The sequence below is a fragment of the Physeter macrocephalus genome, chromosome 2 (genome assembly GCF_002837175.3).
Source record: "Physeter macrocephalus isolate SW-GA chromosome 2, ASM283717v5, whole genome shotgun sequence".
NCBI lineage: Eukaryota > Metazoa > Chordata > Mammalia > Artiodactyla > Physeteridae > Physeter > Physeter macrocephalus.
In genome coordinates, this window is record NC_041215.1 from 35,996,345 (window position 1) to 36,014,321 (window position 17,977).

Here is a 17,977-nt window from a genome sequence, read left to right on the forward strand (position 1 = left end):
AAGGAGAAAAACACTCAAATCAAAACTATTTTTCCACTGTTCAAGATCTGAATTCCCAGTTAAAAAAAAAAAAGTGCTACATAAACTCTATACACGTTGAGGTTTTTTTCCCCCTACTTCCACCAATTTGAAACGATCTCTCTGCAAATTGCCAGAAATAGCATTAAAATGAGAAAAAAGCAATCATTTATTAAAAGCCAAATGTGAGCCAGGCAACTATGTAAGTAATTAATATAAAACTTCTGAGATACATCCATGCCTCCAGGTCAAGAATCTTTGCTTTAATCGATAGAACCACTATCACAGGCACTTCTGAAATACAGTAGCTGTGAATTTTAAATTCCAAAATATGCACTGAAGAGAGAATTAACTTGTCCTTTTATCTATCAGGCAAACATATCGTCTACTGTGTATATTAAAAACAAACAAACAACAAAACTGAAAACAAAAACATTCCCAGGAAGCGACAAAAAAAGAAGGGATTTCTCACTGTTTGTGGAAAGAAAAACAAACAAAAGACTTTTCTTCTCGGTCATCAAAACAATCTGGAAAAAGATATACGTATCCCCATGTTCACTGCAGCATTATTTAGAATAGCCAAGATATGGAAACAATCTGTGTCCATTAGTGGATGAATGGATAAAGAAGATATGGTATATATATCCATACACACATAACAGGATATTACTCAGCCATTAAAAAAGAAAAACCCGAAATACTGCCGTTTGTGACAACATGGATGGACCTAAAGGGTATTATGCTTAGTGAAATAAGTCACAAAGAGAATGACAAATACCATATGATCTCACTTATATATGGAATCTAAAATGCAGAAAACAAAAATAAACCAAGCTCTTGGATACAGAGAACAGACTGGTGGGTGCCACAGGCAGGGGTGGAGAGTGGGAGAAATGGGTAAAGGTGGCCAAAAGGTACAAACTTCCAGTTATAAGATAAGTAAGTCATGGGGATGTAACGTACAGCATGATGACTATAGTTAGCAATACTATATTGTATATCTGGAAGTTGCTAAGAGAGTAGATCTTAAAAGTTCTCATGACAAGAAAAACAATCTTTAACTGGACGGTGACAGATGTTAACTAGACTTGTGGTGATTATTTTGCAATATATATAAATATTGAATCGTTATGCCATGCATGTGAAACTAATATATGTCAATATACCTCAGTTTTTAAAAAATAATCTAACTGATAACGTTTTATAAACCATAAAGGTTTAAATTATTATTATGCATAAGAAAAGTATAGTGAAAAGTTAGTACGTGTAACTTTATAGTCACGGCTATATTGTAATTCTTCCGTTGTAAAATACATACATACATAATTTCCAGAGCATTATAGCTTCTTCCTGAGAAGTGTATCTGTGCTATTTCTGTTAAATAACAGTTTCTGGTCATCTGCCTGCTGTTGAACTTGCAGTCTAGTCACCACTCCAAGCTTTTTGAAGATCCAGTCTTATTTCACACTTTGTGTTCTCACTCACACTATGCTCCCGCCCAAACCAAACCACTCTGTTCTGACCACATATTCTAGCTAATACTTTATTCACAGACAGAAATGTGCTTTTCTCCAAACCCACTACTGCTCTGCCTTGTACTTTCTGAAAGATGCTTTCCAAATGTCACTTCCTTCAGGAAATCACTCTTGACCTCCAACCCTACCTTCTCAAGTAGAAATAACCTCTTATCTCAGAAGAAGCATGGCTCTGCTCAAGCCCCTCTTTTGAGATTTAGCATATTATAGTATCTGTTCATGTCTAATCTTCCTACTAGACTCTAAGCTTGTTGAAAGCTGTTTAAAAGTCAACTTTAAAAATAGAGCCTAGCATAGGACCTTACATAAAGTAGGGTTTCAATAAATATTCAATAGGATACTGTAAGCTGGTTACTAAATCATTTTTTCATTTGTGTCCATCCATGTTTAGATTCACATGTCTGAGAAATAATATATTACCTCTCATCTGCACCAATAATGACAGTTTGATCCTGGAAGAAATAAAGTATTGAACGTACTATTCATTTTTCTGTGTTAGTATCTATCAGGGCTACAGCAGTGATGAAAGAAGAATAATGTAGAGAAACAGATGACTGGCAGGATCCCCAACACTTCAGACAGTGCTCCTATGATGGATTTTTACAATAAAGGTTTATATAGAATGATAGTGTCTGCATAGTTGATTCTAGGTCAAGAGAGACTCTGCATGCCCTTTTCAGCTGGCTGGCGTTCAGAGAAATACACAGTGGTCATGAATGACCTTCTCCAGAAAAGCAAAATGACTGCACTGTTATAGAAGTTATCAATTGGCCAAGGTAGTAGATGAAGGAAAGAACCTGAAGGCAAGTGCTGTTACTGATAAAGAGACTTAAGAATTTTCAGCAATTAGTGTAACTCACACACGCATGAAATTTACTTCCTAATTGTCAACAAGCTTCTATGATACTTTTTGCATCCTACTTTTGGCAACAATCAATTAAACATTATTCTACTTTATAAGATTGTTAATAAAAAAACACTGTTATGAAGTTCCTTTAAAAAGAAACTTTTGAAAAACAAACACCGCCCCCCACCCGGCAAAAAAAAAAAAAAGTCAAAACACACACATAGAACAATGTAGAGATGGAGGAACCTATTTTTAAAGCTATTTAAACCTCAGTATTGGGACTTGCCTGGTGGCACAGTGGTTAAGAATCCACCAATGCAGGGGGCATGGGTTCAAGCCCTGTTCCGGGAAGATCCCACATGCCGTGGAGCAACTAGGCCTGTGTGCTACAACTACTGAGCCTGCGCCCTAGAGCCCAAGAGCCACAACTACTGAAGCCCGCGCTCCACAATGAGAAGCCGCTGCAAGGAGAAGCCCATGCAGCTCAATGAAGAGTAGCCCCCGCTCACCACAACTAGAGAAAGCCCACACCTAGCAACAAAGACCCAACGCAGCCAAAAATAAATAAATAAAATAAATTTATATATATATATAAAAAAAAACCTCAGCGTTTGAAAGTTTTATTAGACTAGCACTGTCCCAACGAAAATATAAGTCATACATGCAATTTTAGATTTTCCAGTAGCCACATTAATAAAGTAAAACACAGGCCAAATTAATTTTAATGACATATCTTGTTTAACCCAATATAATATATATATTAAAAAAAAAACCTCAGCGTTTGAAAGTTTTATTAGACTAGCACTGTCCCAACGAAAATATAAGTCATACATGCAATTTTAGATTTTCCAGTAGCCACATTAATAAAGTAAAACACAGGCCAAATTAATTTTAATGACATATCTTGTTTAACCCAATATATCCAAAAATTATCATTTCAAAATATAATCACTATAAAAGTTATTAATAACATACTTTACATTCTCTTTTCCATATTATGTCTTCAAAATTCAGGGTACATTTTACTCTTAAAACACATCTCAATTCAGAGACTAAATTTCAGAAATATTCGATTTGTATCTTGATTCCATAAAATCTACAATTTTGAAAAAAGTAGTTGCATATCACTAAGTTGCTCCAAACATATTTGAAATTTCTCTCATTTTAATTAAGTAAAACAAAAAATTCAGTTCTTCATTTGTGCCGGATCCCTTTCAAATGCTCAATGGCCACATGTGGGCGCAGCTGCAGTACTGGATGGCACAGTAGACAGGCAATGGCCACAATCTGACAACCTGGCTTTCTTATGCCTGAAGTGAGCTGAGGGTCTCACAGGAAAAGACTATACAAACCCTGAGGTTTAAGTAGTATTGTTTATTCTGGACTGGCAAAAAGAACACTATTTACCAGACTGGATAGTGAATTTTGAGCATAACTGGACTAACATTAAAAACACAACAAATATCCCACAAAATGATAGAAGCCCCGTAAGAGTACAGCTTTATTCGTTTTTAACTGTACTTCCATTTTAAGGGGTAACAAAAACCGTTAACATAATTATCCTTGGGGTGGGATAAAATCATGCTACTATCACTAACAAGTAACAACTTTTTAGATTTCAGGGATGGTGATTTACAACCTTAAAGCTTCAGATTTCAGCCTTATCTGAATCTGAAAATAGAAGCTAGAGTAATTAAATCCATACTAGAAATACTCACTGATCAATTTCTATCTCATTGCATGCAAAAATTAAAATGTTAAAAGTCATCTTAACAGTGGGGCTCATACCTGGATACTGTCGAATGGTGGACACAGAGCTGGTGATCGGGGTGTAGGTGTGAGCAGCCAGTGGGTATGCAGAAGGTGGGTACGTTGGCAGAAAGTACTGGAACTGAACAGGAACAGATGGTCTATAGATGGAACACAGATAATATGAACCAAAATGGTTTTTCTTCTTTCCCTTCAAATGATCCTATCCCCTACAAACTCTTTTTACTTTTAACTGCCATACTAACGTTTCCCAAATTGCATCCCAAACAATTATATCAAAGGATACAGACCTAGAGAGAGTAATATTTTAACATGGATGTGCCTACAGATGATCATACTAAGTGAAGTAAGTCAGAGAGAGAAAGACAAATACCATATGATATCACTTACAGGTGGAATTGAAAATATGACACAAATGAACTTATTTACAAAACAGAAACAGACTCACAGGCATAGAAAATAAACTTGTGGTTACCAAAGGGGAAAGGGGCGGGAAGGGATAAATTAGGAGTCTGCAATTAGCAGACACAAACTACTATATATCAACTAGATAAACAACAAGATACTACTGTATAGCATATATGTATAAAAAAACTCAATCACTCTGATGTATACCAGAAACTAACAACATTGTAAATCAACTGTACTTTGGTTAAAAAAAAAAAGAAAAGAGAAAAACTAATAAGCATTTCTATACACCACAATAATCAAACAAGAATATTTAAAAATGATCCAATTCTGAAATTACTTCATGTGCACTCCACCAGGTTCTCACTGTGGGGTGGGAGAAGGGAGATACAAATACGGAATGGGGGAGGTAATGGAGTTGGACCAGAGATACCAGAATGTACTTAGTTTTTAAAATGTTATATACTTCCTACCTCTGCCTGCTGAAAGGGCCTAGAAGAAGTGACAATCCAGTAACAACAAACAGAGCTAATGGCTAGATCTCAGTTTCTAAATGATGCAAAGGAACCAGGGCTCCTTGGAGAAATGGCAGATTCCAGGGCTCAGAGGGACCAAGTTCAGGAAGAGTTTCAAGTATCTTAATGTGGTGAGAAGTAAGGAAGGGCTAGAATGACCAGGACATGGCAAAACCCAGGAACTAGTCTGAAGGGGCTCCCAAGGATGAACCTGGAGACAATTTGAGCATCGAAACAGATGACACTAATGGATTATAATTATGAATAAATAAAACCAAATCCATGAGCCCATGCAGATGTTCAAAAATAAAACACACAGCAAAATAAATAAATGGGGATAGATGAACTTTCTTTACATCAGAATGTCAACTGATAAATATCAACGAAATGATCGAACAAGTCACTATCTTGCAACCATCATATTGCAACCATCAACTGATTCAGCCAAGAATTGTCAATAGAAGCAAAACTACTGAGTGAAAGCTTATAAGGACACTTATAGTCTCAAGGTATTTCCACACAAATTAGTTATTTACAAAAAAGAAAAGTACACCTTTAAAGAGTAGAAAAATCTGGCATCACCTTCATTAAGTAATTAATGTTGAAATAACTATTAATGGGACAAAGGGAGAGCATGAGCTCTCTAATGTAATAACAGTGAGAAGAACATATCACCTAATGGTATTCACTTCAAAAATGCACAGCCTGAATCTAACTATGAGGAACAATCTGACAAGCCCACATTGAAGAATATTCTGCAAAAACAATGGCCTATCTATACTCTTCAAAAATGTCAACGTATGAAAGAGAATGGAAAGCTAAAGGATCGTTTCAGTTACCCGTACTGTGGTTAAGTAAGAACAGCTTTGTTCTCTAGAGATGAAAATGGAAATACTTAGGGATAAGGGGTCATGATGCTGCCACCCTTACACTCAAAACGGCTCGAAGTAAATTAAAAAGAGAAGTACACAAGTCAAAAAAAAGATACTAGAACATTCATCAAAAGGAGAATGAATAAATACAGCACAGTTTCATAAAATTAAGAAATTACACAATGTATTAGATTTTCAGGGGGAAAAACTGAAAAATAAGGAAATACATGCCATATTCGTGGGACAACTGGTTTCACTGAAAAATCAAAACAATTCGTGACATGATGGGGCACATTCCCGCCTACCTATTGTCACTTCGGGTTTCCATAGCCACAGGATTTGGAGAGGCTCGATGTCCTGAAATGGGAATCAGGCTACTCCTCTCTGCAGGGTAATCAGGTTGGATCCGAGGAGAAGTATGTGTGATTTGCTGAGGCACCACCTTAGCTACAAAAAGTATAATCCAATTACATTACTGCTCATATGCTTTCACTGGCATGCCGAAACATTCTTGGCCAGCAACAATCTTAAGAATGCAAACAGTAATAAGAAGCCTGGATTTTTAGTTTTAATCAAAATAAAAAATGAAAAGATGAGTACCTACGGTTCAACTGAATTATTTCAATCCAATAATCCACCGATATATTTACACTGCTATCTGTCAAAGCAGGGTTCAACATTAATACTTTATCAAAAACATCAGCAACTAGGCCCTTTTCCCCTGACCTGGATTTTTGGAGACCTTTTTTTTAAAAGGAGAAAACTTAAAAACAAACAAACAAAAAATCAACAAAAATTTCAATACAGAAATGGCAAACACCTTAGATTCTTCTCAGGGGCCCATAACTAATTAGGAATAATGTAGCTAATAAGTAATGAGAAGGTCATTTTAATTTCCAAGTCTTAGGTTCCTCATCTATGAGGAGGCCTTCTCTAGAATATCACTTAATTTCTAAAGTCTTTTGAGTGTCCTGTGACTTTGCATAATATTTTATGGCAAAATCAAAATGATCATACAGTTTTCAAATTTAATTCTATCTGTAAAGACCCAAGTCGTACCAATGGCGGGCACGCAAACACTACAGACTGGGTGGATGCCACCACGTTACCCAGGTGCAGCACCCTGAACGTCGAAGGTAAGCAGCAACCCCCCCGGGCCCAGATATTTTCTGAGGGAGGCAGCTGGAGAAGTTTCTGCAGGATGATGGGTGAGATGCCCAGTCTGACCAGCGAGGATGGCCTCTGCTGGCTAACGCAGAGAGAAGCTGGCAAGATGTATTTTCCATCAGTAGTCAGTCGAGAGGGTGCTGAGGGAAAAGTGACTAAGCCTGTGTTTTCACTGTGCCCATAAAAGGTAGGAGAAAATTATGCTTCCAATAAAAAAGCAGCTGTGTTTGGAAGAGTAGCTAACATCAGATGGTAACCACACACACACATGAATCATACCTTTACTTTTTCCTAATTAAAAGGGCCATACATCCTCAATTATTCAGGAAAAAAAAAACTTCAGGAAAAACATAATGCAGAAATCATAAGTTGGGGCTATTTTCAAAGATAATCCCTGTTTTCTGTAGGCTGGGATCATCTGATTCTGCTTTTTATAATTCTGAGACCACTGTCATGTGTGGAGAAAATAAGGGTGGCATTCTATTGGAAATGGGCATTCACTGCAGGTGAAAACCCTCTGCTTGGGGTTATCAGGCTTTCCCCTGATCCAACACATTCCTATTAATAACAATGGCTGAATTCAATATCTAATCTCACCTGGAGAAAGCAAGTGACACGTAGAAAAAGCCACTTAGGTGATTTTAATATAGCTCTTATGCCCTCAACTTGAAAATCAATGCTCTAGGGTTAATATCAGGTTTCCCTTCTCAACTGAGGCCCTTCTGTACAGGGATTCCATTATGATGTAACAAATATCTGGGTTACTACACAAGAGGAAAACAAAACTAGAGCATAAACCTGATGGGACTTCGACAAAAGCAATCACACTAAGTAGCAGATGCTTAAATCTGTTTGGACACTTCTGTCAAATGATCTTCATATCTAGAATTTAGTAAATGGTAAAAATTCAAAGATAAATGAGCTGGGGAGTTAGAGAACACAGCAATACAGTAACTTAGGACACGTAAGAAGTTGGTAGTTTTAGCCAAATGAATGAACATTATTTGTCTCCTGCTACTTTCAGTGAGTTTACTTCCACAGTGTTACTCTTAGGAAGACACAGTGACATTAACAAGAACTGATCTCTAAATAATTCTCCACAGAGAGGGTTCAAGACACAACCACACAGCCCCCTAGGGTACGCTGCCCCTCTTTACTGGTCTGATTTTCTTCATAGTTACACATTCCCTAGTGAGACTCTCGACTATAAAAATGAAAAGAAGGGGCTTGGCTCTGACTTGACAGCACTGCGGATAACTGATGACACTGTTAGGTATAGCCAGAAAACAGCCTGAAATGACAACATGGAACAATCAACGATCTTTTTCAACGAAAGTGCTGTAATGCTGAACCTCTACCCCCACCGCCAGACTTCACAGAAGTGAGATTAAATTCAGAGGGTGTGACAGAAGTTTGGTTTCTCCAATGCCAAGCTGGAGAGAGCAGTAACGTGAGAAAGACCGCTGTTATTTTCTCTGCTAAAAGCCGTCTGTGGGGTGAGTACCAATTTAAGGGCTGGAATGGCCCAGCTATTTAAAACAGGAGCAAGGGCTTCCTGGGTCCTACTGTTACTCTGGAAAAGTGCCCTCAAAGTTTGCTAGGAGGGCTGTGGAAGCTGCAGCCTGTCACACGTGCAAAGGAAGGAAACAGGGAGGGAGGGACCACCCCAGTGCTGGGACACAGCAGGTAGGGGAGACACTTCTGTGTCTGGTCACCAGATTTCTGACCGTCGAGTATGTCAGTGCGTCCTCTCACAAAAGGCAGCCTTATTTCTAAAAGTACAGCAGATTAAAAATATGGCAGCTGTCCCACATCTCTGGGAGTGAAGGAGAGTAAGATGGTACACTCACTGTTACAGAACCAAGGCACAGGTAACACTAGGAACTAAAACCTGTGACTTGTGGGTTAAAGAAGGAAGTGTTGTGCCTCATAGGCCACAGCCTCTGCTTTGGAAGCTGTGACAGTGAGCTATCAGCTCTGACGACAGGCGTCGACAACTTTCTGGCCAAAGCTTGCTGATGCCTGTTTTGGCCCATGAGCTAACAATGGGTTCACACTTTTAAATGGCAGGGGGGGATAAAAATCAAAAGACGACTATTTTGTGACACCTGAAAATGACATGAAATTCAAATTTCTGTGTCCATAAAAAAATCTAACTGAAACACAGACACACCCATTTGTTTACATATTGTCCACAGCTAGGTAGTTGCACACACCCATGAGGTCTGCAGAACCTGAAGCATTTACGATCCGGCTCTATGGAAAAAGCTCACCAATCCCTGCTCTTGATCACTAGAGTTTGGCTGCCAGAAACTTTTCAAAGATGTTTTAATACTGAAACTATACACATATTTAAAAGCAGAATAAACAAAGCCTGGAAGGAATTTTAGGATGGTCATGAAGTACCTTGGGTGGCACCCAGATAAGAACCTCAGGGAAGTGACTTGAGGGTTAGCATTCTCCCACTGTTGCATCACCCAGAGATTTTTCCTGAACAATCTGTCAGTGTACAAAGTCTCTTCACTCTAGATCTTTGCTTCTTTCTTGCTTTTCCTGTTGCTCTTGTCAAACCGTTATCAGAAAAGTTAATTTACTTTTTTAAAAGGTAAACATAGAAAAGGTAAAGGTTGATGAGTAAGTCAAAAGTGGAGTTAAAGTAGTTTACTTTGAGCTCTCAGAGACGGTTATCTTTTTTCTCCCCCTACCATCAAAATGCCAAATCTGTATATGAAATAATACTCAAAGTTCAAGTCAGTGTTACTTTGAAAATTAACAATTTAAAAAAAAAATCAACACTAGCCAGCTATATGAAGACCTCGTCAGCAGGGCTGAAAAATTCCTTGTAAGCTTCCATCTGCAGGCTGCACGCCACTTACCAACCGGGATGTTTGAGGTGGTCACTGCCGTAGCATGGGATGAATGTGAGGGCATTGTCATGGTAACAATTGTACTCGTGGGAGCTTGTGTGTGTGACACTGATCCTGGAACAGGAGAAAAAGGGAAATTCTTCAACAATGGCCTCTCTGCACACATTACAGATTCTCAAAAACCCAAGAAAAGCTCTTGGGAAAAAGTAAAAGAATTTTTCTAACCTAATTCTTGTTCTCTGCCTGAAACTGAGAAATAAAAAATGAACCCACGCCTTATGTCTCCTTCTTCCCTGGCAGGAAGAGAAGGGCTGCCGACTTACCAGCCGTGGTTGCGGAAGGAATGGTGTTGGTTGCCAAAATAGGTGCTACCGTTGCTGCAGCCACTGGTGTGCCAGTACTGAAGATCGTTTTCTGGGGGGGGGGGGACACACCCCACAATACAATTAGAAACAAGAACATCTCCTACCCAATCCCGTTGAAACACAATCACTGCTTTCGATATTGTCAGGCTTTTAGCAAGTTTTGCACAATTCTGGTTTTAACCCACAGAGTATACATATGGCTCTTCATCTCTGGTTTTACCTGAGCCATGGTATGGAGCTGCTGTTTTGGCGTCCCTAGCGCTGGGTGAGATGGCAGTGTGATTCTTGTTGTCACATCCCGTGACTGGGCAGGACGCTGAATACTAATTGCTGCAGACGGTGGATGCTGGAGAGACAGAGTTGGCCGACTGGGAAGACAGAAAACACATTACGATCTATGACTTGTCTCCAGACGCAATGCAGGCAGTCAAGGCCACTTACTGTCTGGGGCTGGATCACAGTCAGAGTTTTATTTTTCACAGGTCTGTGAAGTCCACAGGTGAACCAATGAAGTTAACTGCCCATCGAGTTTCTCTCCTGAAACTGCCGTAAGCCTCATTTTAAAAGGTATCAACATGTACCATGAACCAAATAAATTAATCCTTAGTCATACTGAGTATCCTCGATATAATTAATCAACACTCTCTGACCATCTCGAGTAAGCATTACTATAATGAACACGTGTCACTCTGTGGACAAAGCTGAAAATACACACTAAGGTTCTAACTGTTGAGGTAGTATTACAGAAAACCTTGATTAACGGAAGCTTAACCTGTGACCTTGAAGCACTGGCTTCCTTCCCCCAATTCTATATCATCCCTTACCAGAAGATAAAGTTATAGTTATGACTGCCTCAAAACTGAAAGGGATATCAACATAGACAGCATGTCAAATTAACTGGCAAGCATGCTACTGAAATTGCAAAAATGGTAAGAAAACTTGACAGTGTATCAAAGTTGACATCTCAAACAGAGGGGAGAGAATGGGCTATTTAATAAATGATGCTAGGAAGACTACACAGCCATTTGGAAAAAATAAAATTAGATCCATACTTCACATAGTACACCAGGATAAATATGAAAATGATGAAAGGTTTAATGGAAAATAAAAAAGTACATGAAGAAAAGATAGAATTCTTTAATAGCCTTGGAGTGGGGGAGAGCTTTCTAACAATTAAAAGCTCGCAAAGTCCAAAAGCTATAAAAAAAAAATCAAGAAATTTGACTCTGTAAACCAATAAGCAAACCTCCTAACACAGTAAAACACACTACAAGCAAAGTAAAAAGACTCATAGGTGAAAGTGTAATCTTAATATATGAAGAGCTCCTAGAAATCCAGGAGAAAAATAACAGCCCAATTGAAAAACAGGCCAAGGATATGAAGAGTCAGTTTGCTAAAAAGAAAACACAAATGGCCCCTTAACAAAGGGAAAAGACTAAGTCTTAATCAGAGGAAGAGAAATGTAATTTAAAAGACACTGATTTATCATTGTTCACCTATCAGACTGGCAAAAATCCAGGGTACTCTGTTGTTCAAGCTGTAAGGGAACAGGCACTTTTAAATATTCTGGAGGGAGTATAAATTGGTACAAACCCTAGAGAAGGCAATAAGACATAGGTATCAAAATTACAATCACATATACCCTCTGATCAGTTTTGGGAATTTATCCTACAGATATTCTTGCACACATGCATAATGACAAGAGCATAAAGTTATTCACTGCAATTTTATGATAGTGAAGTATAGAAAAGAACCTCAAATCCATTTACACGATGGGTCATCATACTGCTGCTAAAAGAACAATGAAACTCCACGCACTGAAATGGAAAGCTTTCAACATATGTTGTTATATGAAAAAAACCCAAAGAGGAACATATGAATCATGAGACTGACACACTGCCGGCTGCAGTAAGAGGGCAGCTTAGGAATCTATGAATTAAACAATTTGAGGGGTAAAAAGGATAAAAGTTAAGAATTGCATGTGAATTCGACTGTATTTAAGAAACACTGGAAGGATACCCCGAAAGCTATAAACATGTTACTTTACAAAGGCAAAGGGAAAGGAACACAGGAACTTGGTAGACGTGCGGCAGAGGAGTGATACTCCCTACTGAATACTTTTTTATGTTTCTGTATTTTGGAACCATGTGATTATAAATTAGGAAGAAGAAAACATGAGAAGTTGAGCCGTAAGGGTGAAATGTGATTGGGACCTGACGTATCCAAACTAACCAATGGTTTCATCACAGGGATCCTCTCTCAAAATGCTTTAAGATCAGACCTGGTCAGATATTAGTGAATAAAACTTACAAACTGAATAAAGGATGGCTTTCTCCCTATAGAAAGAGAACTAAATGGCATATTATTCAAGTTCAAAGCCTGGTCATAGGTGCAACTATGACACTTGGTGGAACTTACTGAGGAGAAAGCCTACTATGGAAGACTGGACTTTTAATAGTTGATGACTTAGGTCACCAGAGTACAGTGAAAGCTGCCCACTCCCAGCATTTACAATGAAATGCATTCAGAGAGATACGTGTATACATAATTAAAAATAATCACAAATTTTAGGATGGAGGAATCTAATTATGGAACAATTCTGAAGATACCTGTAACAAAGAAGAATGCCAACAGAATCACCTGGAAAGGATCTCCTAAATTCAAACTTAAACGTGCTCATATTTTAAGAGGTCCAGCTCATACAAAAATATACCCCCAAAAGAGTATTTCTATTAAGTATTTAGATATGTGAAGTGTTTCTGAAAGCACAGACTATACTAGTCTTTGATTTTCATTTACTCCAATGAAAAATAACAAGTGTTAATACATAACAAGTATTAATGACCATTACATGTCAGGCATGTATTAAGTGCTTTATATATTAGTATTAACATATACATATTTACACATTAATATTTATATATCAACTTCCATATCAAGGAAGGCAATATTACCACCATTTTCTAGGTGAGGAAATTGAGACATTTACTCTTTCACCTAGCACTACCACTTCCAGGAATATACCTTGAAGGCACACTGTCACAAACATGCAACATATGCCAAAATGCCCATCAGTACATCCATTAGCTAGGAAGTCAGACATTAGGAATTTATCACAGTTATAGATAATTTAAGTAGAAAAATCATCTGATCATTAGGGTTTTTGTCTGTTTAATTCCCTAGTGTATGTCCAGTGCTTAGAGCAGTGACTGGCACAGACGAGGCACACAGTAATATTTGTTACAGGAGTGAAAACATAGTTATATGCTAAAAATATATCTGACAAAATTCAATATCCATTTTTTAGTAAAAACAATACACTGGAAAAGATAAATAATTCAACACCATGGTTTAAAAAAAAATCTAACCCTAGTTTCCACTGTATACACATTTATACCTTTTGAATTTCATCATACCATCTGACTATATTAATTTTTTGAAGGTACTATAAAGTTAACATGTATAACACAGTCTATTTTATGTTGGGCTGTTGTATCTCTTTGTACCTCAGGCAATATATTCAATTACTGAGAAGTAAAGTGTCTTAATTTTATTGAAGAGGGGACTAAGGATCAGGGAAGTTAAAAACACTTGCCTAATGGCACACAGCTAGTAAATGACGGAGCTAGTGGTTAAAGTTAAGTCCTAGGCACTACTCTGCATGTAAGTGTTATTTTCTTCAGAGCTCTGTTCTGGGCCCTCTTCTCATTATATTTATTCCCGCTGGGTAGACTCGGAAACCTAGAGCATTAACTGTAGCCCACGTTAATGACTTCTCAAGCACAGACATCTCTTCAACTACCTGTTGCCACACATACACTCAGTATCACAAAACTTAACCTCCTTAAAATCTGCTTTTGGGGCTTCCCTGGTGGCGCAGTGGTCAAGAATCCCCCTGCCCATGCAGGGGACACGGGTTGGATCCTTGGTACGGGAAGATCCCACATGCCGCAGAGCAGCTACACCCGTGCGCCACAACTACTGAGCCTGCGCTCTAGAGCCTGCGTGCTGCAACTACTGAACGCGCGGGCCTAGAGCCCATGCTCTGCAACAACAGAAGCCACCGCAACGAGAGGCCTGCGCACCGCAACCAAGAGTGGCCCCCACTCGCTGCAACTAGAGAAAAGCCCGCGCACAGCAACGAAGACCCAATGCAGCCAAAAATAAATAAATCTGCTTTCTTTCCCTTGTTTCCTTTTCATTTACTTGGCCAAGCAAGGAAGAAACCAAGGAGGCATCTCAGACTGCTTCCAACTGGAAGACAAGTCTTCCGGATGGTCTCTAGTTCCCGACAGCTTTGTTCTCCATGCCCTCTCCCTTCTTTTGTCCAGTGAATCACTTCTTGTTCATATTGCTGAAGGCTCTTTCCCCGGCACCCACGTAATCGATGCCAAGAATCAAGAAAGACCACTGGAACACTGCATGCTCCTGGCAAGACTCTCATGCCACTGCTTTCCCCAACTTCCATAGCTTTACCAGCACAGTATGCTTGGGGGTCGTGAGGACAAATACCTTGATGTCTTCATCCCTGATTGTGTCACTCACAAGAGGCATCAGAGACCATCCCTCATTGACAAGACTCTCTCCCTGTATGGCTCTGTAAATCTCTTAATTGTACTGGCTTCACTTCTCAAACACCCAACCTTTCTACTCTACCCTCTGGACTCACAATCCATCTTTAGCAAAATCTCCTGTATCCTCAACCTCTTGTGTGAATATATCCACTATCTTCCTGCCCTAATGAATCTTGGTTCTCCCTTGAGAACACTGCTTCCCTCGACAGCCCTCTCAACCGGGAGCCACTTTCTCTCATAAACCTCCTCCCCATCTACATTGCCTTCCTAAATCATCGCCTCCCGAACTCTTCTGTGCAGGCATCTGCAACAACAAAGCCCTTAAGCTTTCTCAACATCTCCACTTGGGTGCTCCGAAGTCAGCACAACCTTTAAAGTGCCCCAAACCAGAGTCTGGAATTCCTCCCCAAACCTACTCCTCCCATTCTTCCCCATCTCAAGTTTGGGCAACCCCACTCTCCCAGCTGCACAGCCAACCAGCGCGGGCACAGGCCTGACTGCTCTCACTCTCTAATAACCCCGTACGCGCTTCCTCAGAAATCCTCTTCGCTATCTTCCAAGTTCTATTCAGAATCCAACCACATCTTTCCACCTCCAGCGACCATCTCTCCTGGATTCCTGCCATACTCTTCAAAACATCCTGCTTCCGACTTTGCCTCCCCACAGCCTACTCTCTCCAGCGACCAGGCTGATGCAGCTACTTCAGATCATGGCCCTGCTCTGTTCCAAACTCTGCTAAGGCTTCCCATTGCCTCCCAGCACAGGCCAAATCCTCAGAGTGGTTCATAAGGCTCGGCATGACCTGGGGACCTCGCTACCTCCTAAAATAATCTCTGGCCACTCTCCTACCACTAGCCTCTTGCTCCCCTTTATGCGGTAAACATACTCCTGTCTCAGGGCCTTTGCACTTACTGTTCCCACTGGCTAGAACACTCTTATCCCAGACAACCATATGGCTCATTTCACATCTTTCCATTTCCTGTTCAACTGCATTCTGATCAACAAAGCCCTTCCTCATCACCTTACACGACACAGTAAGCTCCCTGTACTGCCTACCCTGTCACTCCAAATCCCATTCGCCCTAATTTTTCCCCAAAGCACTCTCTGCCACCTAAAAAACTATATATTTTTTTATGGTATGTCTCCAACCACAGTTTCTACAAACAGAAACTCTATGAGGGCAAGAATTTCTTTTTATTTGTTCACTGCTTTATCCTCAGTGTCTAGAACACAACACAGCTCATTAAAAGAAAGAAAAAAGCACTCAATAAATATTTATTGAGTTGAATGAAGGAAGGAAAAGAAAAGGGGAGAGAAGAAGGGAGGATGGCTGATCTTCAAACCCCCAAACATACCTAAGTGTGGAATCAGTGGCATGGGCTGCTGTTGTAGTAATGACTGGAGACTGAGCTCTGGTGGCCGACACAGTTGCTACCACAGCAGGAGGGATGGTATTAGAGGTGGTCACAGGTGGACGAGACTACCAAGAAAAGAGAAAAACATATTTCATTGAAAGCAAAACCAAAATACAGTATGCCGAAAAACACTGCAAGTATAATTTGAAAACTGGGCCTCGAAATAAGGGTGTTTATGTCCAAATGAAAATAAATTCTCACCATTCTCATTACCGAGTTCTCTTTTCAGATAGGTTGTTAGAAGGCCAAAGGCCAGAATTATCCCAAAAGATCCAATTCTGGCTGGAGAGTACACAAGCCCCTCCTTTTCGAATATGACCAGACTCAAAATTCTGTCCTACGATTAGTACGGACTGGAACCTAGCCCTTCAGCTCCAGTTCCCACAGAGCTGTCGCTGGTCCTGGAGCAGACACTTTTCATGACAACACAACCTAAGGCTTTCCACAGAGGGCCTACTCAGAACTGGATGCTGGCTCTCATGCCACCTGAGGGCAAAAAAGGCAAACACGTGGTAACAGCATTCTTTACCAGCGGAAGGTGCAGGGTGCCCAGATGTTTTCTAGATGTTTCCATATGGATATACTTCCCTTACCCCTACATCTGTGTGTAAAATCTTCACCTGACAAACGAGTTCCACACTGGGCTTCACCCGCTTGCCCACTCTCAGATTCTCCAGTCATCTGAGCTCTCCTGAGTAGTCCTTCTTTCCCGCTCCCGCCACGTGGAGGTTAACTCAGCAAACTCTGCCCATTCTTGATCTGTTTCTCACCTGCAGACCTCGTCTCCATGGCGCTGCTCTCACAGCCTGTCCTCTCACACGAGGACTGCTGTGCTGTCTTCCTCACTACTGGGCTCTTGACCCTGGTTCTCCTCTTTCTCCAACCCTTCCTACCATTATACTCCCGGGGCCCTAATCAGTCTCCAACTGTGTTTTATTACCAGCAAGGTCTTTTATTTTGTCTCATGTGAAAGCTCTAGGTTAGACATAGCTTACCCCGCATCCTAGTCAGCAGCACTCTTCCGTAGTGTCTTAAACCCAGCTATTTCATACGTGCTACCAGTCTGGCCCCAAAGGCACTGAACTTCCACCTTCTGTACGCAATTCAGCTGGATTAATCTTTCAAAGATATTTCTTTGACCATATATCAGTATATTCCAAAGACGCAACAGCTCTCTGCTGTGTATAAAATCAAGTTTACAGTCTTCATCTTAGAGTCCCGAATTTAGACACGGTACCACGCAGTACCACGTTATACTTCAGTAGTACTGAGGCCACAGATTTCCTTGAAAAAAGTTGAAAGGCATGGACCGCCTTCCTCAAAAAGCATACGTATGTGCATAAAAATGTGCATAAAATGTTTAGGGGTTCACACACCCCTATCCAAATTAGAACCCCTTAGTTCTAACTAGTCTTTATTTACTCCACGCTGTGTACAACCACCACTCTCTTCCTCGCCTTGTTCAGAGTGCTGCCCCCCTTCACGTGCCCTTCACGTCTCTGAATCCCCACTGCCACACCATCCCAACCAAAAGCCTTCCCTTACTACCTCTCTCCTAAATTCCTACAGCGGATCACATGACACTGTATATAATTCAGCCTTCCCTACATCTTGGCAACTAGAT

The 17,977-nt window shown here is 40.1% G+C and overlaps 1 protein-coding gene across 6 annotated transcripts in view; it reads right to left on the minus strand.

Annotated features, from left to right (window-relative positions):
• The window catches only part of SAP130 (Sin3A associated protein 130), a 75,684-nt gene that overhangs the window by 44,815 nt on the left and 12,892 nt on the right, over positions 1-17,977 (minus strand). For all 6 annotated transcript variants that reach the window (XM_007127054.4, XM_028501414.2, XM_007127053.4 and 3 more), the window contains 6 exons: positions 16,294-16,418; positions 10,585-10,732; positions 10,323-10,413; positions 10,009-10,113; positions 6,271-6,412; positions 4,189-4,310 (listed from right to left, as the gene is read on the minus strand). In XM_007127054.4, coding sequence (XP_007127116.2) covers positions 4,189-4,310; positions 6,271-6,412; positions 10,009-10,113; positions 10,323-10,413; positions 10,585-10,732; positions 16,294-16,418 — 733 coding nt within the window. The remainder of the gene's footprint in view (positions 1-4,188; positions 4,311-6,270; positions 6,413-10,008; positions 10,114-10,322; positions 10,414-10,584; positions 10,733-16,293; positions 16,419-17,977) is intronic.